Source organism: Cervus elaphus, chromosome 21, assembly GCF_910594005.1.
Source record: "Cervus elaphus chromosome 21, mCerEla1.1, whole genome shotgun sequence".
NCBI lineage: Eukaryota > Metazoa > Chordata > Mammalia > Artiodactyla > Cervidae > Cervus > Cervus elaphus.
In genome coordinates this window covers 6119176-6146500 of record NC_057835.1, presented here as the reverse complement: position 1 = coordinate 6146500, position 27325 = coordinate 6119176, and the positions used below count along the sequence as shown (strand labels likewise).

At 46.0% G+C, this 27325-nt stretch overlaps 1 protein-coding gene across 9 annotated transcripts; it reads right to left on the bottom strand.

Moving 5' to 3' along the window:
• Window positions 1–646: 646 nt before the first annotated feature.
• On the bottom strand, window positions 647–22582 carry LOC122679183 (glycosyl-phosphatidylinositol-anchored molecule-like protein). Of its 9 annotated transcripts, none has more exons than XM_043879499.1 (6): window positions 22449–22534; window positions 21059–21180; window positions 9336–9388; window positions 8918–8996; window positions 8219–8326; window positions 647–1147 (listed from the first exon to the last, which is right to left on the bottom strand). In XM_043879499.1, the coding sequence occupies exons 3-6, from the start codon at window positions 9354–9356 to the stop codon at window positions 849–851; spliced, it is 507 nt and encodes a 168-aa protein (XP_043735434.1). In that variant the 5' UTR covers window positions 9357–9388; window positions 21059–21180; window positions 22449–22534; the 3' UTR covers window positions 647–848. The 9 variants fall into 9 exon arrangements, with proteins under 9 accessions (XP_043735434.1, XP_043735433.1, XP_043735432.1 ...); XM_043879498.1 differs by having other exon boundaries at window positions 21059–21185; window positions 22449–22531; XM_043879497.1 differs by lacking the exon at window positions 21059–21180 and having other exon boundaries at window positions 22449–22542.
• Window positions 22583–27325: the final 4743 nt, after the last annotated feature.

The window sequence follows — 27325 nt, the reverse complement described above, 5'->3', positions numbered from 1 at the left end:
GTTAAAATGTGAATTTGATGCACTGTTTTATCTCAGTCATTTCAATTCAGGTTGACTTAAAGGAGTAGAAGGAGGAAGAGAGCAAAGATGGTCTGAGTTTCTGTTGCATCAACACCTTTTTCTGATACTGAACTTGGGAGCACAGAGCGTGACAGTAGTCGCCTGGACTTCTGTACCTGCCACTTGAAGGCAGTCAGAAGCTGGCCTTAGGGCCCTCACCCTCCTAAGTAGGCAGCATCTGGAGAAACGTTCTGTCACTCTTAGGAAGCCAGGCGCCACCGTGGGAGACGGCTCGAGTCCTGCAGAAGGTGTCTGACGGCACCACGCAGGGCGATGCACAGTCTCCATGGCAGCTCTGCCTGTCCTCATTCCACTGCATCGCCAAGCACACTCTGGACTTCCGCCGTCCCCACCTGAACACTGGGAGCGTGCAGGCTCGGCTGCCTCAGGGGCATGTGGTCTGAGCGAACCTGGGGCCACTCTTTAGGCGGGCATGTAGACTAGGCCCTGTGACACTTTTGCTGTTAAAATACTCCGCCTCTGCTTCCTAAAGTGGCAAGAGGTTGTTGACTATGTGTGAAGTGACTCCTACTGAGGGGAAGAAAGATCAAACATTAAAACCACAAGGAAATCTCTGAGTCCACAGTACCTGAACGAGTCTGGTGTTTATTTCTCTCTTGCAACAGGTGCTAAATGGGGAACTCATCAACCGGGGGCTCTAGAGGTCAGGGAGAGTAATAGTAAAGGACACAAGAGAGTGTGTTCTTGTGAGTGTGGCTGACAGGAGAGTAAAGGAGAGCTAACTTGTGAGAGATGGGGAGATGATCAGCCCCTCCAAAGGGGGCTTCTCAGGTCAGCGTGTTCCTGACTAGAATGGAGACGATGCTCAGGAACAAAGCTGACTGCACCAATTGTGCATTATCTTCTATATCCTCTTCAAGTGTGTATTCTGCTGTGATGTCCCTCTCCAGATTACTAGGTCCTTGGAAATTGCACATGTTCGCACCACAACAATTAACCCAATAAAAACTGTTAAATCTATGAGTCGTCTTTCTTCTGGGGGCTTCTGGAGGCTCTTCGGATCTATACATAAATGTGCAGTTAAATGTGCAGTTCTTGACGACGAGTATGTCCCGAGAATTCAAACCTAAAAAGAAACAGAAATGAAATCACAGATTTCATGCATTAAACATCCAAAATCAGAGCACAGCTATGTTAACTAGCTCCATCCCTAAATATTGTTGTTGTTGTGTCATGCAGTCATATCTGACTCTTTTCGACCCCATGAAGGCAGCACGCCAGGCTTCCCTGTCCTTCATTATCTCCTGAAGTTCACTCAAACACAAGTCCACTGACTGATGATGCCATTCAACCATCTCATCCTCTGTATCCCCTTTCTCCTCCTGCCTTCAATCTTTCCAAGCTTCAGGATCTTTTCCAATGAAATCGGTTCTTTGCATCAGGGGGCCAAAGTACTAGAGCTTCAGCTTCAGGGTCAGTCTACCAGTGACTATTCGGGGTTGATTTCCTTCAGGACTGACTGGTTTGATCTCCTTGCCATCCAAGGGACTCTCAAGATCGTCTGCAATACCACAGTTCAAAAGCATCAATTTAAAAAAAATTAAAAAAAAATTTAAAAACCTAGTTATTGAGGTAATACAACTGACATAAAATAAAGAGAACATATATAGTGGGGGAAAAAAGCAAAAATCCCCCAAACGCATCAATTCTTTGGTGCTCAGTGTTCTTTATGGTCCAGCTCTCACATCCATACATAACTACTGGAAAAACCATAGCCTTGACTATAAGGACTTTTGTCAGCAAAGTGATGTCTCTGCTTTTTTAACATGCTGTTTTACGTGTGTTTTTTTCCCAACGAGCAAGCATCTTTTAATTTCATGGCTATAGTCACCATTCTCAGCGATTTTTGGATCCCGAGAAAATAAAATCTGTCACTGGTTCCATATCCCCCACATCTATTTGCAATGAAGTGATGGGACTGCAGGCTATAATGACTTCATTTATGAACGTTGAGTTCTAAGCCAGCCTTTTCTCTCTTCTCTTTCACCTTCATCAAGACTCCTTAGTTCCTCTTCACTTCCTGCCATTAGCTGGTCCCATCTGCATATCTGAGGCTGCTGATATTTCTCCTGGCAACGTTGATTCCAGTTTGTGATTCATCCAGCCTGGCAGTTTACAGGATATAATCTTTCAAGAAATTAAATAAGCAGGGTGACAATATACAGCCATGATGTACTCCTTTCCCAGTTTTGAACCAGTTCACTATTAGGTCTGGTTCTACTGCTGCTTCTTGACCAGCATACAGGTTTCTCAGGAGGCAGGTAAAGTGGTCTGGTATTCCCATCTCTTTAAGAATTTTCCACAGTTTGTTGTGATCCACACAGTCAACCGCTTTGGTGTAGTCAGTAAAGCAGATGTAGATGGTTTTCTGAAACTCTCTTGCTTTTTCGATGATCCAACAGATGTTGGCAATTTGATCTCTGGCTCCTCTGCCTTTTCTAAATACACCATGTATATCTGGAAGTTCTGGGCTCCTGTAATGTTGAAGCCTAGCTTGAAGGATTTTCAGCATCAACCTGCTAGCATGTGAAATGAGTGAAATTGTGCAGCAATTTGAACATTCTTTGGTGTTGCCCTTCTTTGGGACTGGAGTGAAAACTGACCTTTTCTAGTCCTGTGGCCACTGCTGAGTTTTCTAAATTTGCTGGCATATTGAGTGTAGCATGTCAACAGCATCATCTTTCAGGATCTGAAATAGCTCAGCTGGAATTCCATCACTTCCACTAGCTTTGCTCGTAGTAATGGTTGCAAAGGCCCACGTGATCACACTCTTGGATGTCTGTCTCTAAGTAAGTGACCATGCCATTGTGGTTATCCGGCTAATTAAGACCTTTTTTGTATCATTCTTCTGTGTATTCTTGATGCCTCTTCTTTGTCTCTTCTGCTTCTGTTAGATCCTTGCCATTTCTGTCCTTTATTGAGCCCATCTTTGCCTGCAATGTTCCCTTGGCATCTCTAGTTTTCTTGAGGAGATCCCTAGTCTCTCCCATTCTATTGTTTTCCTCTATTTCTTTGCATTGTTCACTTAAGAAGGCTTTCTTATCTCTCTTTGCTATTCTCTGGAACTCTGCATTCAGAGGGATCCATCTTTCCCTTTCTCCTGTGTCTTTCACTTCTCTTCTCTGTTATTTGTAAGGCCTCCTCAGACAACCATTTTGCCGTCTTGCATTTGTTTTTCTTGGGGATCGTTTTGGTCACCACCACCTGTACAATGCTATGAACCTCCGTCCACAGTTCTTCAGGGACTCGGTCTTTCAGATCTAATCCCTTGAATCTATTTGTCACTTCCACTGTACAAAGCATTTTATTTAGCTCACACCAGAATGGCCTGGTGGTTTCTCCTAGTTTCTACAATTTCAGTCTGAATTTTCCAATAAGGAGTTCATGATCTGAGCCACAGTCAGCTCTGGGTCTTGTTTTTACTGATGGTATAGAGCTTCTCCAAGTTTCCTTCCTGGTGGCTCAGAGAGTAAAGCATATGCCTGCAATGTGGGAGACACAGGTTCAATCCCTGAGTCAGGAAGATCCCATGGAGAAGGAAATGGCCACTCCAGTACTCTTGCCTAGAAAATTCCACGGATGGAGGAGCCTGGTGAGCTACAGTCCATGGGGACGCAAAGAGTCGGACACGACTGAGCGACTTCACATTCTCCAAGTGTGCCTGCAAAGAATATAATCAATCTGATTTTGGGATTGATCATCTGGTGATGTCCATGTGTGGACTCACCTCTTGTGTTGTTGAAAGAGGGTGTTTGCTATGACCAGTGCATTCTCTTGACAAAACACTGTTAGCCTTTGCCCTGCTTCGTTTTGTACTCCAAGGCCAAAGTTGTCTGTTACTCCACATATCTCCTGACTTCTTACTTTTGCATTCCATTCCCCATGATGAAAAGGACATCGTTTTTTGTGTGTTAGTTCTAGAAGGTCTTGTGGGGCTTCCCAGATGGCACTAGTGGTCAAGAACCTGCCTGCCAATGCAGGCGATGTAAGAGATGTGAGTTTGATCCCTGGGTCAGGAAGATCCCCTAGAGGAAGGTCCGGCAACCCATTTCAGTATTCTTGCCTCAAGAATCCCATGAACAGAGGAGCCTGACAGACTACAGTCCACAGAATTACAGAGAGTCAGACACAACTGAAGCAACTAGCACGCACACATGTCAGAAGGTCTTCTAGGTTTTCATAAAACCGTTCCACTTCAGCTTCTTTGGCATTGGTGGCTGGGACATAGACTTGGATTACTGTGATGTTGAATGGTTTGTCTTGGAAACAAACCAAGTTCATTCTGTCACTTTTCAGACTGCCCCCAAGTACTGCATTTCGGACTCAACTTTTGTTGACTATTAGGGCTACTCCATCTCTTCTAAGGGATTCTTGCCAACAGGAGTAGATATAACGGTCATCTGAATTAAATTCTCCCTTTCCCGTCCATTTTAGTTCACTGATTCCTAAAATGTCAGTGTTCACTCTTGCCATCTCCTGTTGGACAACATCCAACTTACCTTGATCCATGGACCTAACCTTCCAGGTTCCTATGCAATAGTGTTCTTTACAGCATCAGACTGTCACCACCAAACATCTACAACTGAGGGTTGTTTCTGCTTTGGCTCAGCCTCTTCATTCTTTCTGGAGATATTTCTCTGCTCTTCCCAGTAGGAGATTGGATACTAACCTAGGCAGTTCATCTTTCAGTATCATATCTTTGCCTTTCCATACTGTTCATGGGGTTCTCAAGGCAAGAATGGTCAAGTGGTCTGCCATTCCATTCTCCAGTGGACCACGTTTTGTCAGAACTCTCCACCATGACCCATCGCCTTGGGTGGCCCTGCACTGCATGGCTCATAGTTTCATTGAGATACACAAGGCTGTGATCCATGTGATCTTTTTGATTAGTTTTCTGTGATTATGCTTTTCATTCTGTCTGGCTTCTGATGCATGGGGATGAGAGGCTTCTGCAAGCTTCCTGATGAGAAGGACTGGCTGTGGGGAAAACCTGGTCTTGCTCTGGTGGGCAGAGCCTTGCTCAGTAAATCTTTAGTCCGATTTTCTGCTGATGGGTGGGGTGGTGCACCCTCACTGTAGTTTGGCCTAAGGCAGCCCAGTCCTGGAGTCTGTAGTGTCTATGATAGGCTGCAGGCTCTATGGCCAGGCTAATGGTGATCTCCTCCAAGAGGATTTATGCCAACAGGCTACACCTCTCAGGACTGCTGCGGCCTGTGCCCCCGACCCCGCAGCAGGCCACTGTCAACCCACGCCTCTGCCAGAGACTCTCAAACATTCACAGGCAAGTCTGCCTTGGTCTCTTGTGGGGTCACAGCTCCTTTCACATGAGTCCTGGTGCGCACAAAATTTTATTTGTTCAGTTCAGTTGCTCAGTCATGTTCGACTCTTTGCAACCCCATGGACTGCAGCATGCCACGCTTCCCTGTCCATCACCACCTCCCCGAGTTTACTCAAACTCATGTCCATTGAGTCGGTGATGCTATCCAACCATCTCATTCTTTGTCGTACCCTTCTCCTCCCATCTTCAATATTTCACAGTATCAGGGTCTTTTCCAATGAGTCAGTTCTTCACATCAGGTGGCCAAAGTACTGGAGTTTCAGCTTCAGCATCAGTCCGTCCAATGAATATTCAGGACTGATTTCTTTTAGGATGGACTGGTTGGATCTCCTTGCAGTCCAAGGGACTTTTAAGAGTCCAACTCAACACCCAAACTCAAAAGTATCCATTCCTCTGCACTCAACTTTCTTTATAGTCCATACATGACTCATCTCCATACATGACTACTGGAAAAACCATAGCTTTGACTAGATGGACCTTTGTTGGTAAAGTAATGTCTCTCCTTGTTAATATGATGTCTACGTTGGTCACAGCTTTTCTTCCAAGGAGCAAGTGTCTTTTATTTCATGGCTGCAGTCACCATCTGCAGTGATGTTGGAGCCCCCCAAAATAAAGTCTCTCACTGATTCCATTGTTTCCCTGTCTATTTGCCATGAAGTGATGGGACCGGATGCCACGGTCTTAGTTTTCTGAATGTTGAGTTTTAAGCCAGCTTTTTCACTCTCCTCTTTCACTTTCATCAAGAGGCTCTTTAGTTCTTCTTCACCTTCTGCCGTAAGGCTGTGTCTTCTGGGTATCTGAGGTTATTGCTATTTCTCCCGGCAGTGTTGTTTCCAGCTTGTGCTTCCTCCAGCCCAGCGTTTCTCATGATGTACTCTGCATATAAGTTAAATAAGCAGAGTGATAATACACAGCCTTGACATACTCCTTTCCTGATTTGGAACCAGTCTGTCATTCCATGTCCAGTTCTAACTGTTGCTTCTTGACCTGCATACAGATTTCTCAAGAGGCAGGTCAGGTAGTCTGGTATTCCCATCTCTTTAAGAAGTTTACACAGTTTGCTGTGATCCACACAGTCAAAGGCTTTGGCATAGTCAAGAAAGCAGAAGTAGATGTTTTTCTGAACTCTTTATTTTTTAATGATCCAACAGATGTTGGCAATTTGATCCCTTGTTCCTCTTTATTTATCACAAGGCCTTAAATCCTTTTGAAAAATGTTTACGAATAACATAGTTTTGGCCACATCAGGTCTTAGATGCAGCATGTGGGAGCTTTCCTTGCAGCACCCAGGCTTCTCTCTCAGTGTGGTCCATGGGCTCCAGAGCATGAGGGCTCAGTAGTTGTAGAAGACGGCCTTAATTGCCCTGCCACCTGTGGGATCTCAGTTCCCCATGAGAGAGTCATTTCCTAGGCAGTTTGATAAGATAAGAAGTCTAGGGGTCCCCAAGGAGAGAGGGGTCTGGAATTCTCAAGGAGGAAGAAAGGACAAACTTTTTTCTGTTGTTCCTCTACATTCCTTAGGATTATATAACAATAAAGTATCATGCTTCAGGACAGTCTCTGGATTAAACCTTCTGGCTAATCCTGTTATCTTAAAATGTGAATTATGGGAGTAGGTCTGGTGAGGTCTTTACAAGGATTATGAAACAATACTGTATCCTGCCTGAGGACAGTCTCTGGATTAAACCTTCTGGCTAACCCTGTTCTCTTAAAATGCAAATTATGGGAGTAGGTCTGGTGAGGTCTTTACAACCTCAGACATTCTTTTGATTCATTGGAGAGTATATAACTCCACTGCTAACACTAGCAAGGGGGTACTCTTTCTGTCCCCTTCTGATGCCTATGTCAGAAGCTTTCTCTGTCTCCTTTATACTTTAATAAGCCTTTATTACACAAAAGCTCTGAGCGATCAAGCCTCGTCTCTGGCCCCGGATTGAATTCTTCTCATCCGGAGGCCAAGAATCTCAGCTTCTTTTCATGGTTCAGCTACAAGCTTTCACCAAACCAGGAAGTGAACCCATGTCCCCTGCATTGAAGGAGATTCTCAACACCAGAACACCAGGGAAGTCCCCACTGCCTAAACTTCTTGAGTAAGCAAGAATATTCAAATCCACTAGAATTCTCATTGCTCCATGAACACCTTCACCTAGGGATGATTTTCCATCTACACTGCCAACTTATGTAGGCATCTGGCAGCCCTAAGTAATTTTACAGCCTCTTGTCAGGAAGCTATGTAAAGGAGTCGCTCTGTTCATTATTTGTCGTAAGGAATCTAGGGACCCAGAAATGAATGGAGACCAGGAAATACGCTTTTGCTGATGTCCCAAAGATCACACAGACCCTCAACCAGAAAGCCCCTATAGTATGGCCTTCAGCTGATGGACCTCTACATCAGCTCTTTCTGTGGTAAGCAGTTTCCTGAGGGACCTAAGGTGCATCCATGTTTTAGGCCTGCTTTGTTGGAAAACCTTGCCAGAGGACCATGCTCTTGTGGGAAACAAGGAACTGCCTAAGCTGCACTGGGGAATCTACCTACTTGACCAGGGACGGCCAAGGAGCGGAGGCCTTGAGTGGCAGCAGTTCTTCCAGCCCTGGAGACACAGCAGGACACCTGAGGACAAAAGGGCCCATGTGGCAGGCTATGTGTCTCTGCAAGAGGCTATTACTGGTTGCCCTTGCCTCGTCCTGGAAACATCTTCTCAGGATCAGAACAGAGAGAGCAAAGAGTGGCCCTGTCCCCTGAAACTGCCTAGGCGGGGTGACTTGTTTATTGGAGTAAGAAGGTAATCTGGTACTTACGCATGGAGACAGTATAACACCGCCTAATTTCATAAGGACACGTTCTAAGTTCTGGACAATTAAAGGTGTTTTTCACTACACACTCATAGCACTGTACGTTATAGCTCCCTAGAATAAACAGAGAAGAGTCAGACTCCTCCTTTGTTGCCACTCACCGCATCTGCCCACAGCCGGCCCCTTCCCTCAGCATCAAGGATTCCCTGAGGATGCACAGCTCAGTCCACAGTGGGCTCTGAGCCGGGGCAGCATGAGCTTCCTGGACTCCAGGATGCCAGGAACACCCAGGAGCTTTCTTCTTCTCAGAGACAGGCTCTCAGGAAAGGTCCCAGTCTCTCAGGGGTGTGAGCCTCTGCTTTGTGGATGGACCCACCTTTTCATGCAGAGCCTGTAGTCATGAGGGGCCACAGGCTCCCTGAGTTCCCTGCACCCACCATGCCTGCCTGTTCCAGTGAGGAAGGGCCACAGCCAGAGACTCCCCCGGGCTCACTCTGCGGCCCCTGAGTCCACTGGTCCTTAGAGGAGCCTTCCTCCATCCTGACCCTCCCCCTGCTCCCGGACACCCTGTGCTCACCAACTGCACAATTGCTAAGATGGAGATCTCAGCTGGCTAAGATGGCAAAAATTCCATTCAGACCCTTAAAATGACCCCAATTAAGTCAGGTCTCATCCTCGTCAAGAAACAGAAGCACTGATACTCACAGGGCTCAACGAAGCCCAGTGGCCATCCCATGAAGAGGAGGAAGGCAAGGAGGAGCATCATCCCTGTGGGGGCTTGAACCTGTAGGTGAGGGAAGCCAGGGCACAAGTCAGCAAGTGTGTGGCTCTTATAGCCACGTCTGGTGTCTCATCTGAACAGCACGAGTCCTGGCCACCCTTCCCACCTTCCGGCACCTCTGGCTCTCGGCTGAGCACGGCTCTGGGCAATGACGGGCTTGCAGCCCTTTCCCACACACAGTGGCTTCGCCCCGCTCAAGCCTTCATGCTAGATGAAGACATGCTCCTGCTCTCCATCAGGCAAGAGCTCGAGGCTCAGATGGTCTGTGGCTGTCTCCAGGTGACCCTCACACTCCGCATGGACCCCCTGATCTCCCTGAGGTGTCCCGACCTCAAGGCTGACCTGTGTGAAGAGCTGGAACATGCTCCATTCGGTAATTCTGACTTGTATGAGCTCTGAGAAAAATGCAGAGGGCAGTGACAAGAGTGCAGGACCTAGTGGAGAAGCAGCCAGGAGCCCAGTGCCTGTGCTAGGAAGCGTGGACCACATGCCATCATGTCTCCCGGGGACTGGGCATCACATGGCCCCACATTACTAAGGGGGAGGCCCTGCAGCTCGTCACCCGACCCACACACCAGCACTTGCTGGAGGGAAAGCCCCCCAGCACCAGGCAGTGCCCACATCTGAAACATTTCCTTGTGGGGACTCATCAGCACCCTTGAAGCTGCCAATGTCTAGGGTCCTTCCAGAAATTCCCTCCCCATCCCCAGGGGCCCCGTCTCCCTTCTCAACCGGGGCATTTGCCCTTTGTGCTCAGGGGCTCCTGTCTGAGGGACATGCCTCGCCTGCTGCTGCCTGTCACCCTGAGGAGACCCAGGGTGGGGGGCAGCCCCTGACAGGTACCTGCCTCGGGACCAGCTGAGGCCCAGGATGGGGGCTGACTGTGCATCAGCCAGCCACACCCCTTGGGTGGGGACCATCAGTGTCCTGACCCTCGGCCCCTGGCTCTCGTCACGTGTCCTCTCTCAGGGATGGCTGGGCCTCAACCTGCTTATGGCCAAAGGTCCTCCCACTCGAGGTGAACTCGGGCCGAAGCACCGGGTGCAGGGGACCAAGACCGAGGAGGGGGTCAGAGCCAGCGTCCTGCAGGGGCTGCTGATCTGCCCAGCCAGTCAGCCTCCCACGTGGTACCACCCTCTCCATGTCCAGACCCCTTCCCACCCGGTGCTGTCTGCTCTTCTTACATCTGTCCCTTCCCTCAGGCCACCTGTGCTCCCACTGCCAGTCTCAAGAGCAACTCAGACCCAGAACCACCCCAAGTGCTCCCGAAGAGCAGCCTCAGATAGAGAAACCGAGGAGACTGTCCTATCCACCATCTCATCAGGCCAGCGAGGGAGAGAACAAGACGGTGGAGGAGTAGGTGGCCATGGAGTACATCTCTCTCCACGGATACATCAGGAATACACCTTTAGACACAGAAATGCGTCCAGAACACCAGCTGAGAGCGGACAGGAGCGCCCGACCAGTGGAACAGAATATACAAAGCCACGGAAAACTCAGTAGGACAAAGGAACTAGAGGGATAAACAGGACTAAGAGCAGGACTGGACCGGCCCTCAGCCAGTGGGGAAACTGAAGCAGGGGTCTGATCCCAACACTGGGGCAATGTCTGAGTCAGAGCAGAAACATTTAAGGTTGAGAGTGAAACAGCTGATCTGTGGCCGCCGAAATGAAATGAGAACCAGACAGTCCTTTCCACAGCCATACATACTCCTGACACAGACACAGGTCCCCTGGAAGGCACGTCGGCTGGGAGCTGGAGCTTAGGGATTGTGGAGCAACCCCAGGGCGAGGGCTACTGTTGACTGTGCAAGGCACAGCGAGGGGATGTGAGGGGGGAGATTGTGGTGGGAAGTGCCTGTGGAAGAAAGCCAGGCAGCCATGGAAGCAAGGCAATACTGCTGAGTCACGTGTAGTGGATGAAGCCATCACCATAGCCTCTCTCTCTCCACGCACCAGCACGGGCAGCTGAACAATAGAGAGACTGGCCCATCAAATGCCTGACGCACTGAACCACAGAGTAGGACCCCACCCAGGGTGCCTCTCTACGTACCTAATCTGCCGATCTACAGAGTAGGACCCCTGCCACGCGGGCCCTTCTATGTGCCTGATGCACCTAATAACAGAGATGGACCCCAGGCAAGGGAGCCCTCTAAGTGCCTGAATGGGCAGAGCTACAGAGAAAGACTGGCCAAAGAGGCCTTCTGATCACCAGCTACAAAAAGACTCTGATATGGCCATAACTGCTGCAGCAGAGGCAGTCCATGTCCCTGCACACTTGGCGCTTCCAGGGTCATCTCAAGCCAAGCAGCTGTGCCACCCTCACGGTTAACTGTCATTGGGGCAGAGCTGCCGCAGGCACAAAAAGTCTTGCGTCTACGCACACAGGAGCACTGCGGTAGTGTCCAACTCTTTGCCATCCTGTAGACTGTGGCCTGCCAGGCTTCTCCGTCAGGGAAGAGGGTTCTCTGGGCAAGAATACTGGAGCATATGGACTAATACTGCTTGCCATACCCTTCCAGGGCACTATATTTTCTGCTGCCCTAGCCGACAACTCCCCTGAGTACCTGGTGCTGCCAGAAGCCCTGTGACCCAAGCAGTTGCACCACCTCCGCACCTGGCCCTCACAGGGGCAAACCCAAGTCCTCCAGGGCAGCCTCAGGAGCAAACCCCAATGGACAACCAACATGCAGAGGTGGAAATAAAACCACAATTGAAACCCAGGGGCAGTGTGGCAAAGGAAGAAGACCCAAAACCTTCCCACCAGCCTTACAAGCTGCAGATTAAACCCACAGGACCAACGAGGCAGACTCTGTGTCTATGGTATGTATAAAAGGACACTGAGAGCTCCCACAAGTTAAAATGCACTAGTTCTGATAGCTATGGACATTGAAGAGAAGAACACACGGGAGTAGGACCAGGTTAGAATATGAGATGCCCCCACAGCAGGTCCAGAGACCAGCAAAGTGTTGGAGGGCATCCTAGGGAGGTGAGGTGGACTGTGACTCCCAGTGAGGGAAAGGACTCTGACAGCAGTGACTCAAGAAAAACATTTATGATTCTTATATTTGACTTCTTCTGTAGGTTCTTTTGGGTTTTTCCTCTTTTTTTCTTTTCCTCCCCGCCGACCCCCCCCCCCCATTATAGTTGTTGATTGTGTTGGCACCATATCTAATTTACCTGTTGAGATTTTTTCAAAAAAACCTCTGCTTCCACATTGGGCTTTTGCAATTCTGTGTTTTCCACTTTTCTACTTTTTACCTCTTTTTTTTAATTTTAATGTTTTAAACCTATTATTATTTTTTCTTCATTTATTCCTTCACTTTTCCTACTGTTCTTTTTCCCCTTGCACTTCATCTCTCATGTATCTGAATCTTCTTCATCTACCTCTGCTTACCTTTACACATCTATTTTTTCTTTCTTTCCTTTCGTCTCAACATATTTGCTAGCTTTATTTTCATAGCTTTATTCCCAAATTGGCACCTTGCTTTAGTTTTGCTTTCCAGATTGTGCTTTAGTTAATTTTGTTCTGGTAGATATAATTTTTGGTTTCCTTTGTTCACAAGGTCAATCTATTGTACTTTATATTTGTTGGACTGTTTTGATTTTATTTACGGGTATATGTGTATACTCAGTCACATCTTTATTCTTGTTATAAATCTCTGCCTCTATGTTGGGCTTTTGCAGTTCTGTGGAGATTTCCTTTTTCCTTTCTTCTGTGATTTTTTTCTTTTCTCCTTTTTATAATTTTAAATTTTAATTTTTTAAAATCTACCATAAATTTTCTATATGTATTCCTTCCATTGACTTCCCTACTATTCTGTTCCCCTTGAAGTTAATCTTTAATGTATATAAATCTTCTTCATCCACTTCTATTTAACTTTGCACAGCTATTCTTTCTTTCTTTCCTTTCCTCTCAACATATTTGTTAGTTTTATTTCCATTGCTTTATTCCCCACTTGGCACCTTGCTTTGGTGTTGTTTTTCAGTTCGTGCTTTCATTAGTTTTGTTCTTAACTGGTTAATATAATTTTTTATTTCCTTTGTTTGCCGGTTCAATCTACTGTACTTTATTCTTGTTGGACTATTTTGACTTTTCTCAAGGGTGTATATGTATATGTGTACATTCCATTATTTTAATCCTTATTTGCCTGACTTTGTAACCCAAAACCCCATTTGTCTGGGCTTCAGCTTTGGTTTCTTGTTTTGGGATATTTGTTTTAATCTCACTGAGTGCCATAACAAACCGCTTGGGAATCGTTCTTCCTGATCAGAGATCAAGCCCTGAGCCTTTGGAGTGGGAGCATTGACTCCAAGACCCTAGACTACCAGAGAACTAACCCTAGGGAGTATCAGATAGTGAGAAGTCACACAAAGGAAACCACTTGAATACAAGACCCAGCATCACCCAACCACCAGTGGCACCCTGAACAGGACGTCTCATCTAAACAACAAACAAAAGAAAAATACAAACTCAATCATCAGCACACAGGATTACCAACTCACTCAGCCTTGCACATCAGAGGTAAAACAAACAAACAAAAACTCAGCACAAATCTCACGCTAATAAAGGCTTACACAAAACACTGGACCAACCTTAGGAGGGCAGAAGACAAAAGGAAGAAAGAATTCAACCTTGAAGCCTGGGAAAAGGAGACCTCCAACAAAGTAAGTCTAAAAAACCTAATGAAAAGGCAGAGAAATACTACACAAATGAAAGAACAAACTAGAAACACAGAAGTCCAAATAAATGAAGAAGAAACAGGCAAGCTACCTGAAAAAGAACACCAAATAATGATAGTAAAGATGATCAAAAACCTTGAAGACACAATGGAGAAAATGCAAGATTCAATCAACAAAGACCTAGAAGAATTAAAGAATAGACATATACAGACAAACAACACAATTACTGAAATTAAAAATACTCTAGAAGGAATCAAGAGCAGAATATCTGAAGCAGGAGAATGAATCCGTGAGCTGGAAGATAAAATGGTGGAAATAACTTCTGAACAGCCGAATAAAGTAAAAAGAAGGAAAACAACTGAAGACAGTCTCAGAGACCTCTGAAACAGTATCCAACTCACCAACATTCGAATTATAGGGGTCCCAGAAGAAGAAGAGAAAAAGAAAGAGTATGACAAAAGTTTGGAAGAGATTATAGTTGAAAATTTTCCCGACAAGGAAAACGAAATAGTCAATCAAGTCCAAGAGGCACAGAGTCCCATACAGGATAAACCCAAGGAGAAACAGGCCAAGACACATCCTAATCAAACTAACAAAGACTAAACACAAACAAAGAATAGTAAATGCAGCAAGGGAGAGGCAACAAGTAACATACAAGGGAAACCCCATATGCTTAACAGCTGATCTTTCAGCAGAAACTCTGCAGGCCAGAAGGGAAGGGCAGGATCTACTTAAAGTACTGAAAGGAAAAAAATCTACGACCAAGATTACTGAACCCAGCAAGGATCTCATTTCTTAAGAGAATTCAGTACCACCAAACCAGCTTTACAACACACATTAAAGGGACTTATATAGCCAAGAAATGCAAGAGAAGAAAGAAGACCTACAAAGCCCCAAACAATTAAGGAAATGGCAATAGGAACACATATATCAATAATTACTTTAAATGTAAATGGACTAAAAGATACAGACTGGCTGAATGGGTACAAAAACAAAACCCACATATATGCGGTCTACAACAAACCCACTTCAGACCTAAAGACACATATAGACTGAAAGTGAGAGGATGGAAAACTATATTCCATGCAAATGGGAAGCAAAAAAAGCTGGAGTAGCAATCCTCATATCAGACAAAATAGACATTAAAATAAAGAAGATTACAAGAGATAAGGAAGGACACTACATAATGATCATGGGCTCATCAGAGAAGGGGAAAAAAAATAAAAGGAATCCAGATAGGCAAAAAAGAAGTAAAGCTCTCACTGTCTGCATATGACATAATACTGTACATAGAAAACCCTAAAGATAGTATCAGAAAATTACTAGAACTAATCAGTGAATTTCGTAAAGTTGCAGGATACAAAATCAGTACACAGAAATCACTTCCATTTCTGTATACTACCAATGAAAAACTCAGAAAGAGAAATTAAGGAATCAATCCATTCACCACTGCAACAAAAAGAATTAAGTATCTCGGAATAAACTTACCTAAGGAGACCAAAAACTCTATACTGAAAATTATGACACTGATGACAGAAATCAAAGATGACATAAACAGATGGAGAGATAGTCCATGTTCCCGGGGGAGAAGAATCAATGTTGTGAAAATGACTGTACTGCGAAACACAAACTACACATTCAATGTGATCCCTACCAAATTACCAATGGCACTTTTTCACAGAACTAGAACAAAAAATGTCACCATTCATATGGGAACACAAAAGACCCCGAGTTGCAAAAGCAGTCTTGAGAAAGAAGAATGGAGCTGGAGGAATCAATCTTCCCGACTTCAGATTATACTACAAAGCCACAGTCATCAAGACAGTACGGTACTGGCACAAAAACAGAAATATAGACCAATGGAACAAGCTAGAAAGCCCAGAAAATAAACCCAGGCACCTATGGGTACCTTATTTTTTGACAAAGGAGGCAAGAAAATAGAATGAGGCCCCAACAGCCTCTTCAATAAATCGTGCTGGGAAAACTGGACAGCTACATGTAAAAGAATGAAATTAGCACACTTCCTAACACCATACACAAAAATAAACTCAAAATGGATTAAAGACCTAAATGGAAGACCAGAAACTATAAAACTCTTAGAGGAAAACATAGGCACAACACTCGATGACATAAGCCAAAGCAAGATCCTCTATGACCCACCTTCTAGAGTAAGAGATATAAAAACAAAAGTAAACAAGTGGAACCTGAGTAAACTTAAAACCTTTTGCACAGCAAAGGAAACTATAAGCAAGGTGAAAAGACAACCCTCAGAATGGAAAGAAAATAACAGCAAATGAAACAACTGGAAAAGGATTCATTTCCAAAATATACAAGCAGCCCATACAACTCAATACCAGAAAAACAACAACCCAAGCAAAGAGTAGGAAAAAGACCTAAACAGACATTTCTCCAAAGACGACGTACAGATGGCGAACAAACACATGAAAAGATGCTCAACATCTCACATTATTAGAGAAATGCAAATCAAAACTACCTTGAGAGATCACCCCACACCACTCAGAATGGCCATCATCAAAAAGTCGACAAACAATAAATGCTGGAGAGGGTGTGGAGAAAAGGGAACGCTCTTGCACTGTTGGGGGAATGTAAACTGATACAGCCACTATGAAAGACGGCATGGAGATTCTTTACAAAACTACGAATGAAGCCACTATATGACCCAGCAATCCCACCCCTAGGCGTGAACCCTGAGGAAACCAAAATTGAAAGAGACACATGGACCCATTGTTCACTGCAGCACTATTTACAATAGCTAGACATGGAAGCAACCTAGATGTCCCTCGACAGATGAATGGATAAAGGAGTTGTGGTACATATACACAATGGAATATTATCCAGCCATTAAAAGGAACACATCGCAGTCAGTTCTTATGAAGTGGATGAACCTAGAACCTATTATACAGAGTGAAGTGAGTCAGAAAGAGAAAGATAAATATCGTGTCCTAACACACATACATGGAATCTAGAGAAATGGTACTGAAGACTTTTTACAGGGCAGCAATGGAGAAACAGACACAGAGAATAATAGGCTTATAGACATCGGGAGAGAAGAGGGTGAGATGTACGGAAAGGGGAACATGGAAACTTACATCACCATACGTAAAAAAGACAGCCACCAGGAACTTGGTCTATGGCTCAGGAAACTCAAACAGGGCCTCTGTATCAACGTAGAGGGGTGGGATGGGGAGGGAGATGGGAGGGAGGTTCAAAAGGGAGGGAATCTATGTATACCGATGGCTGATTCATGTTGAGGTTTGACAGAAAACAACAAAATTCTGTAAAGCAATTATCCTTTAATAAAACAAAATTGAAAAAAAAAAAAAAGACAAGACACACCAGGGCTTCCCTGGTGGCTTACGGAGTAAACGGTCCACCTGCCTATGCAGCAGACACCGGTTGAATCCCACGTCCAGGAGGATCCCACATGCCGCAGAACAGCTAAGTCTGTGTGTGCCACAATTACTGAACCTGTGTTCTAGAGACCAGGAGTGGCAACTACTGAACTCCGCCAGACCAAGAGCCCGTGCTCTGTAAGAAGAGATGCCACAGTAGCCCCCCTTGATCCAACTAGAGAGACGTCCACACAGGAACTAAGACCCTGTACAGTCAAAAATAAATAATAACATAACAGTGAGAAAAATGAGAATGAAAATCCTAGGAATAAACATACCTAAGGAGACAAAAGACCTCTACTTCGAAAACTGTAAGACCCTGATGGAAGAAATCAAAGATGACACAAACAGAGGGAAAGATATGACCATGTTCTTGCTTTGGAGGAATCAATATTGTCAAATTGACTCTCATACCCAGGACCATCTACGTACCCAATACACTCCCTAGAAAATTACTAATGGTATTTCTCAGAGAACTAGAACAAAAAATGTTTGAAATCTGCATGGAACTACAAAAGTTCTGGAACAGCCAAATCAATCTTCAGAAAGAATAGTGGAGCTGGAGGAATCATACTCCCAGACTTCCCACACTCCCAAGCTGTGGCCATACTTCAAAACTACAGTCCTCAGAAAGAGTAAGGCACTGACAGAGAAAGAGAAATACAGATCAGTGGAAAAGGATAAAAATCCCGAAATAAAGCCATGCACCTATGGTAAATTAATGTACAGTGAAAGAGGCAAGAATATAAAATGGAGAAAAGACAGTCTCTTCCTAAGCACTGCTGGGCAAACGGGACAGTTACATGTAAAAGAATGGAGTTAGAACATTCTCTCATACTGTCTACACAAATAAGTATATTCATGACCTAAATGTATTCATGACCTAGATATGAGACCAGACTTGATAAGACTTCCAGAAGAAAACATAGGCAGGACACTTTTGACGTCAAGCACAGCGATACCTTGTGGATCTGTCTACTACAGAAATGGAAATAAAAACAAAATTAAACAAACCAGGCCCCATTAAACTTAAAAGCTTTCGCGCGGCAACTGAAGCCATAAACAAAATGAAAAGACAATCTAGAGAATGGGAGAAAACATTCGCAAACAATGAGACAGACAAGGGGTTAATTTCCAAAATGTACAAACAGAATCAACATCACAATATGGATATTAAAAAATGAAAAATGGGCTGAAGACCCACATAGGTATTTACCAAAAAAAATAAAATAAAATAAAGGTGGCCAAAAGGCACATGAAAGATGTTCAACATCACTAATTATTAGAGAAATGGAAACCAAAACTCTACTGAAGAAATATCACGAGACACTCGTCAGAAGGGCCATCATACAAAAACCTCCAAAGAATACATGCTGGGGAGGGTGTGGAGAAAATGGAAGCCTCCTACACTGTTGATGGGAATGTAAACTGATGCAGCCACTCGGGAGAACAGAATGGAGGTTCCTTAAAAAATGAAAATCACACCTGCATATCATCCCGCAATCCCCCTTCTGGGCATAGATCTGGGACAACCCATAAGTCAAAGAGACACATGTACCCTAATGTTCACTGCTGCACTATTTACAACAGCTAAGACACGGAAGCAGCCTGAATGTCCACTGACAAAGGAAGAGGTGAAAAAGATGATGCAATATTACTCAGCCAATAGAAGAACTAAATAATGCCATCTTCAGCAATAGAGGTGGATGGAACTAGAGATGATCATGAGGCCTCCTTGGTGGCTCAGTGGAAAAGAATCCACCTGCCAATGCAGGAGACGTGTGTTTGGGCCCTGAGTCAGGAAGATCCCCCGGAGAAGGAAATGACAACCCACTTCAGCATTCTTGCCTGGGAAATTCCATGAACAGAGGAGCCTGGTGGGCCACAGTCCACGGGATTGCAAAGAGTCACACTTGCCAGTCCACTGAGCACGCACCCAGCTTGCTTACAGGCTTCCTGGCAGTCTTCCCAGGTCACTACGGAAGGTCACTTCCTGACAAGCACAGGAACCTCAGGATGGTCTGGGACCCACGAGAAAGGACAAATTCACCCAAACCTTAGGTACAGCACACGATGTCTGATGGCAATTATCTGATCTGGCTCCTCAGCCTCGAGCAAGCTTTAGAAGTCCAATCAGTCACTCATCATGAAAAGTTCCAGCAAACAGTGTTTTGAATTCTACACGGTCAACCTCTATTCTTGTTGCAGTCATCGGAATGATCAAGCCAAGCTGACTGCAACTAGACGAACTGGCAAACGCGGTCTCACTATGGTTGTCTCCAATAGAAATGGGGGTGACCGAGGAGAGAGAATATTATGTTTTGGTAATACAGCTGAATGAATATCAGGTTCTACTGCTGCTGTCTACCTTTTATGTTATGTTTCTGAACTGTAAACTGGACTAAACCCTGAATTCTTCTAGTCCCATTCCTCAAAATTTGGCTACATCCTTCCAAACTAACATTTCCTGTTTCCCTCCCACCCTCTTGACTTGTGGTCATTAAGAACTAAAGCTGCCCTGTTTTGAATGCCATGCAATACAGGTGCACAACTCTGTCTACACTTCTCAGAAATTACCACAGCTCATGTATAGACAGTCATGGTGCCTGTTGCCATGTGGGCCACTCAGGACCAGCACTCAAGACCATCAAACTGCAAACCAGGAAAATCTGTCAATTTGCCACCACCTGCCCTCAAGGTAAATGCTTCAAATCCAATATGAGAGCTCTGCTATACTGGCTGCTCTCAACACTCAGAAACTGGTTTATTATTGGCTCCCATCATTCACCATTACTTCCTTTTGTTTCCATGGCAATGCCTCATCAAGTACCCACCCGGCTTCTCCCACAATGAAGGGCTAACTTGGGATGTCAGCTGCATCACTGCATCCTAAAATGAGACACAGTTACTTACAATTACTTAACTGACCTCTGTTCAAGACTAAGAGTGTAATTCAATGAAAAATGGGGAGACCTACCACCTCAGCTTTACTGTGTGAACATTCCAGGCAAGGTGACGAGGACACTAAGAAGGCTCAAGGCAGGCCTTCACAAAATACACAAACTCTGCATAATGATTACTTTGGTTTAATATGACTTAAGAAATACCCAGTACAAGAGGACACGCTCTGACCCTGCTTTGTTCCCCTCAAAGCAAGAGGCAAAACTCCCAGGGAAGGTATGCCACCTACCTTAGGAGGATGGAGAGCATCCTTATCATCAACGACAGGAAGATATTGAGATTGAGCGGGGGCATAAACAAACTTTGTTACTTCTTCATTAATGTGGTACACCAAGGAGAAATCCTACTCTTATAAATTCTTCTCAAATAATTAATTCTTTATCTAAAAGGCTACATAAACAGCCTCCCGTGGTCACTTCTTAAGTCCTACCGCTGTGGGGCCTCCACACCTACAAAATGAAATTGGTTTTCCTTCTGTTAATATCACGGCTGACATCGACTTGATTACAGCAGGCAAATGAACCTAGAAGGCATTACAACCTCCACTAAGAGAAAGAAATGAACAGAAACACAGAATATCTGAAAATGAAAACTCACGGAATGGGACGACAGCTAACCAGATGCTAGAAAACAGAGCAATAGGAAATGTGAAGAAAGGTTTACACAAAATATCCAAACTGATACTCAGAGAAACAAAAACAAAGGAATGAACAGAAGTGCCAAAGGGGGACTCATGGGTCAGAGTCCCACACCTAGCCTCCATGTAACCAGATTCCTTGAAGGAGAGGACAAAGAGACAGCGCCAATCTCTGAAGAAATAATGCCAGACACGACAATTTCCCAAGACGACTTGGGCCATCAGCCCACAACCCAAAAAGTTCAGTATGGCAGGTCAACAGGAAATCTCACACAAGGAAGATCAATCTGAGACAGACCACAGCTGAACTGTGGAGCACGATTCTTAGTCAGGGACAATCTGAACGTGAGTCAGAGGAAACCCAGGCAGTACCTTCGGGCAGCAACCACCTCAGCCATGTCTGGTCTTTCCACAAAAAGCCAGGAGAAACTTCTGTCCCTCAGGGACAATCACTTCCAAATGCTGTAGGGTGAAGACACTGTGCACCAGGACCTCTACTCTAATGAAGGGAAATGATACGTCAAAAATGAAGGTAAAATGAATATGCTTCAACACAAGAAGAGTTTCCCTGTCTACTTACCAGCAGGTCCCACTACAAGACACCTTAACTGCACGTCCCAGTTAGAAACAAAACACATGAAACTAGAGCCCGAAGCAGAGGGTGTAATAGAACTGAGATGTGGAAACGCCTCCGTTAAAATCAGGCAGAGTGAACTTGTAGGCAAAAAAGGTAACAGGAAAAAAAGACCCTAAGAGATGAAGGAGGACGGCGATTTCATGTCCATTAGGGACCCTGAACCTCAATCAAGAATACCATTCCTAACTACAGGAATATTAAGCAACATAGGAGTCACCTCCCCCGTCTGCAAATTAAAAACACAGTTCCAAAGTAATAATGCCCTCCCTCATTCCCACCCGCTTCACTCCCCGTAGAAAACAGAACCTATTTTGGGCACCACGATAATAAAAATATTACAAAACAAAACCAGACCTAAACAGCCTCAAGACCCGGCAGGAAAAGTAGGGAGACAAGCATACATTAGCGATGCGGAAATGCTGCAGACCCGGGGTCCCATATTCCATCTCAAAAGCCAAGCAAGTGACAGCCAATTCAACCCGAAACGAAGGACCTGACAGCAAAACGGGCCGAGAATGGAAAGGGAGGGAGTGCTACGTGTCAGGAGGAGGCTCCTCTACCCAGGGCCGAGGCTGCTAGATGGATTGGGGCACCCCATGGGCGCCGGGTGCTTTGGGGTTCCGTGGTGTGAGTGGCACCAGCAGGATCCCGCAACCTTGTTCTAGGGGCCAGGGGCCAGGGCCAAATCCCAGAATCTGCCGACATTGATCCCATGCCGACTCCGGGCCTGTGGCACAGCCCCCACCTCCCGTTCGTTGCCCACCCTTCCAGAACCTTCAACACTCCCCGTGTCCGGCCCAGAGCTTCGGAGACCTAGCTCCTCCACAAGCCCCTGACTTCACGCTCCACCCGTCGTCTTGTTCTGTGCTACAACTGTCGTGTGCTGCTAGAGACGTCTCCGCGCTCCATGTCCTTCCCAGGCGTCCCCAACGTTCCCAGGGGGGATCCCATGTACCGGCAGACCTCTGGAGCCTTCAGTCCCCGTGTTCTGCGAAGACCTTCTGGAATCTTCCCTGATCCTCGCGTCCTGCCAAGAACCGTGGAACTTCCCCGCCCCCGTGTCCCAGCCAGACCGTGGAATTTCCTTTCCACTTCCTCCCGACCCCACCCTTGTCTTGTCCAAACCTTCTGGCACCTTTCTGGACACGACCTCCAGGGGTTCCACAGGCTATAGGTAGTGCAACTGCCGCCGGCGTGTGAGGACAGGCCGCTCAGGCTCGGCGCCCACACTCCACCCGGAAGCACTCAGCGGCCTCCCCATCAGGCTTTGCGCGGCTTCCAGAAGGTTTCGCCGCGCTTGCGGGTGGGAGCGCCTTCAGGGGCAGTCTAGTCAGACTGCCTGGCAGAGGGCGACGCCCGAAAGTGTTAGGGAACACGCAGCGGGGAGACGGTTCCAGAAGGTCTGGGCAGGAGCAGGGGGTGGCGGGGCGGGGCGGGGCAGGTTCATGCCGTGACATACCCCGGCATCACAAGTCTTCCATGACTGACAGTACTAGCGTTCCTGCTCTGTTACAGTGAAACGGAGGGAGAATCACTACTCGAGAGAGAACCAGCAAATCTCCACATTCTTAGTAACTAGTCCTAAACCAGTTACACAGAAGAGAGGCCCCAGCAGAAACTGGGTAACAGTAAGGTCTAAGGAATGTGAGGTTACCACAAGTTAGAAGTGCAGGGAAAGGAGTGGAAAAGGTGCTTAGTGAAAATATATTACGTTACAGGCATCTAGCAGAACAGGGTGAAAATTTTCTCAGCCTCCATTCAGGAAGTTAGGTCAGACTAGCTTACCTACCCAAAGACATGACGAAGGAAATACAAAGAGGAGAGGAAAAGTGAACAGGAGGTAAACCCAGAAAGCCAAAGTTGGTTATCTGGAGGCATTCAAAGTATTGGCGAAACAGAAGAGGCAACAAAGAAAAATACTCATTCCCAATATCAGAAACAGAAAGGGAAGTGTAAATCAGCCATCATCAACCTTATAAAGAAAATGAGTGGCTGCGATGAGTAGGCTTCCTGTGATAAATATCACATTCCTGATGAAATGGACTAAAACCTGAAGAACACTGGGAACCAAAGCTGACTCACAATGAGAGTGTAGGCTGAAATAATCAGACTCCTTTTTGAAAGATTAGGTACCATGTCTTCTGTTGAAGACTTGAAAACTAGAAAGATAACCAAGCAGATGAATGCTAATTCCCAATAGAGTATGGATTAACCTACAAATTCATTGAAATTTCATTCTGAGTCTCAGCAGGGTGTGTGTGTGTTTCTGTGTGTGTGTGTGTGTGTGTGTGTGTGTGTGTGTTTATCCATGATGTACAGGTGGGAGGGGGAAGCTCTGGGAGGTGACCAAAGCCCAGGGCATTCATCTGCTCCTTGAAAATGGGAATGGTGACACCAACATGCACCTTCTGGGAAAGCTGGCAGGGGACGGTGAGATGACTCGTGACCCCCAAACTATGGATCCCCCAGGCCCAGGGAGGGCTCTAGCTGGGTGCCTGCTGGGTCCCTGGGAGAGTGGGGAGCCCACGACCACGCCCCTGTCTTAGACTTTGCCACCCTTGGACTCATGTTCCTGGAGGAAAGAAGGATGTGGGCCTTGAGAACACACTCCATGAGGGGTGGGGGCTGTGCTTGGGATCTCTCACTTTTCTGACTGAGAAGGGGCTTGCAGGCCACCCTCCCACTCCCTGCCAGTGACCCTGTCTTCTTGGTTCTCTGCTCCTCAGCTGGATCAGCCAGACCAGACAGACAGGGCCTCGGCCACATTACTGCCCTGGCTGCCAGTGTGTCGGTAGAGTCTCTGAAGTGCCCCCCGTGGGACTGCAAGCCCCCATTGGAAGAGATCCTTGTTGGCTCCTCAGAGGGCAGGTGGCAACCAAGCGGAGTAGGTACAGTGGTCCCCAGGGCGCGGAGTGTAGCCAAAGCTTGCTCTAGATCTAGACTGTAGATCGAGCCTCTGTCTGCCACTCGTCTAGTGGCTCAGCTTCCGTGTGCTCACTGCACAGTCCGTCTTCAGTCTCTGGTCGGTAACTGAAGCCATGCTGCAAGCTGCTGCAGGTCAAGGCCACCTGAGAGCACCACTAGAAGACACACTGACTCCTCACCCCATTTAGAAATGAAACACATGACAACTACAGCCCGAAGTAGAAGTAATAGAATTGAGATGTGCAAAGGGCTCCGTTCGTATCAGCTAGTGTGAACTTCAAGGTGAAAACATGCGCGCGAGAGAAAGGAGGATGGAGATTTTGCATCCAGAAGGGATTTTGAAACTCAGAGTACCTTTCCTAACTGTATTAAGCAAGAAAAGAGTCATTTCTGCTGTTTGCAAATTAAGAACACAATTCCAGATATCAATGCCCTCCCTACTTCGCACCCTCATCATTCCCAGCAGAAAATAGAAACTATTTGGGAAACGTGATAAGAAAAGTATTATAGAACAAAACCAGACCTGGCAGGATAAGAACAAGAAGGTAGAGAAGCATGCAGAAACGCTACAGACCAGGGATCTCATTTTTCAACTCAAAAAACCCGGAAAGTGACAGCAAATTCAACCCAAAACAAAGGGTCTAAAACAGAAACAGCAGAGAATGGAATGGGGATGGATTGCTATGTGTTGGGTGGAGGTTCCTGTAGCCAGGGGTGGGGCTGCTAGATGGACTGGGGAAGCCCAGGGACCCCATAGTGGGGGTGCTTTGGCGTTCAGCTGGCAGAGTTGTGTCAGCAGGGTTCTACAACCTTGTTCTGGAGAGCACGGTCAAATGCCAGGATCTGTCGACACTGATCTGAGGCCTAGTCTGGGGCTCTAGCCCCCCACCACCCTTGACCTGCCCAACTTTCTAGAACATTCGACACTCCCCGTGTTCTGCCCAGAACTTCGGGGACTGACCCCCCTCCTCAAGCCCCTGACCCACTCCCCCCTACCCCTTCCATCTTCTTGTCCAGAGCATCTATAATATTTCGTCTCCTTTTTCTGCCCAGATCTTCTGGAAGTTTCCCCATGGCAGCCAGATCTTGCCCCATATTCTAGAACCTTCCCAGTTGTGTTTGCTCAGGTTACTGACCTTCCCTGTGGCCTTGGCTTCGGCTTAGACCGTCTGGGACATTTTTCCACCACATCCTTCCACCCCTGCTCCCCCATGTCCTGCCTGGCTTTCTGGAACCTTCTCCAGGGTCTGTGTTCTTTGAAGACCTTCTGGAGCCTTCCTTGAGATGCCTCCTGCCAAGAACTCTGGATCCTTCCTGTAGTCCCATATCCTTCCAGACTTTGGAACTTCTTACCCACACCTCCAACCCCATGTCTTGCCCAGACCTCTTGGAAATTTGCCTGCCCCTGTGTCCTGCCCAGACCTTCTGGACATGCAGGCCTTCACCGAGCCCTAAAACCTAGGCATTAACCTCCACGTCCTCAGCAGACCTGCTTTCCAGTTTTCCTTCACAGTAATCATCGCAGGATCTTTCCACTTTTCAGCTTCTCATCCTATTTGAAACAGTTTTCTTTGGTGCATATGATTGTCTAGTTCAGTCCGGATACAAAGTGTATTACGATGTTGCAAACTTCTGATATGTGTTCTCATTCATTCAGTATTGTCTTGCTAGCTAGTCCTTCTATTTTTGGTCATCCTTCTTACTGTGTGTCCTGCAGTAATTCTGTCCATCATCGTTAGAAATTCAGTTGTGTGATTGTAAGCAAAGGGCCATGTTCTCTCTGTTCATACTTATTGAGCTAAGTATGTGAATGAAAGGTAAACCTTTGTTTATGTCACTCATAAAATTCAATAGGGTGAATGTCCCACTTTCTGAAAATTGGAGTTGATGTATGATACCACTTCAGTTACAGGTGTACGTTATAGTGACTGAAAATTTTTAAATGCATAGTCCGTTCGTGGTTACTGTAAAATATTGGCTCCATCTCCCGTCCTGTACAATATATGTCCCTGTACCTTACTGTATACAGAAGAGTCCCCACCTCTATACTGCCCCTCTCCTTCCCTCTCCCCACTGGAAACCACTAGTTTGTTCTCTATATCTGTGAGTTGGTTTCTTTTTTGTTGTAATCACAAGTTTGTTTTATTTTTCAGATTCTGCATATGAGTGACAACAGTATTTGTCTTATTCTGTATGACTTCCTTCTCTAGCACAATGGCCTCCAAGTGCATTCATATTATTGCACATGGAAAAATTTCATTCTTCTCTATGGCTGAGTAGTATTTCCCACATAGTTCTGGTGGCTCAGATGGTAAATGCACTGTCCTGCAATGCAAGAGACGTAGATTTGATCCCTAGGTTCGGAAGATGTCCTGGAGAAGGGCATGGTAACTCCAGTATTCTTGCCTGGAGAATTCGCCTGGTGGGCCTCAATCCATGGGGTGGATAAGAGTCGGACGTGACTGAGTGACTAACACTTTCACTTTCTATATATTCATATATAGATTATATATAGCGTATATGTTATACATGTATATATACATATATATTTCTATATGTTCATACATATCCACAAGTGTGCATATATATATATATATATATGTATATATGTATATATATGGAATTAGACCACATCTTCCTCATCCAATCCTCTGTTGATGGACACTCATGCTGCTGCTATATCTTGGCAGCTGTAAATTATGGTTCTAGCATCTTCCCAAATTAGTGTGTTTACTTTTCTCAGATATGTACCCAGGAGTGGCAATCCTGGCACACTCCTCGTCTTTTTCTGTTGCACACAGACTGTTTCGAACAGCATGGACCTTGCAGATGCTGAGGTCTGTGAGGTCGAGTGCATCAAGAAGGGGGCCCCCGCCTCCTCGAGGAGGTGTTCCGGTCGATCCTGGCTGGGCTCACATTGGAGTTGGCAGTCCACCCCCCTCAGGGGACACCAAAGAGTTCTGATATCTGGGCCAGAGGATCCCGGGGCTCTACCTGCGTGGGCAGGTTGAGGCAGGGGCTGGGCCACTGCTGGGGTTCCCCTTGACTCCCCCCAGCCCAGGGAAAGAGGGGAAGGA

Excerpts from the sequence above, each read along its gene's own strand:
- LOC122679183 (XM_043879497.1), bottom strand. The coding sequence starts at position 9,356 with ATGTTCCAGCTCTTCACACAG. Across the intron at positions 8,997-9,335 it reads TGTTCCAGCTCTTCACACAG|GTTCAAGCCCCCACAGGGAT; the intron begins GTCAGCCTTGAG and ends CCTCACCTACAG. Across the intron at positions 8,327-8,917 it reads ACTGGGCTTCGTTGAGCCCT|GGAGCTATAACGTACAGTGC; the intron begins GTGAGTATCAGT and ends TGTTTATTCTAG.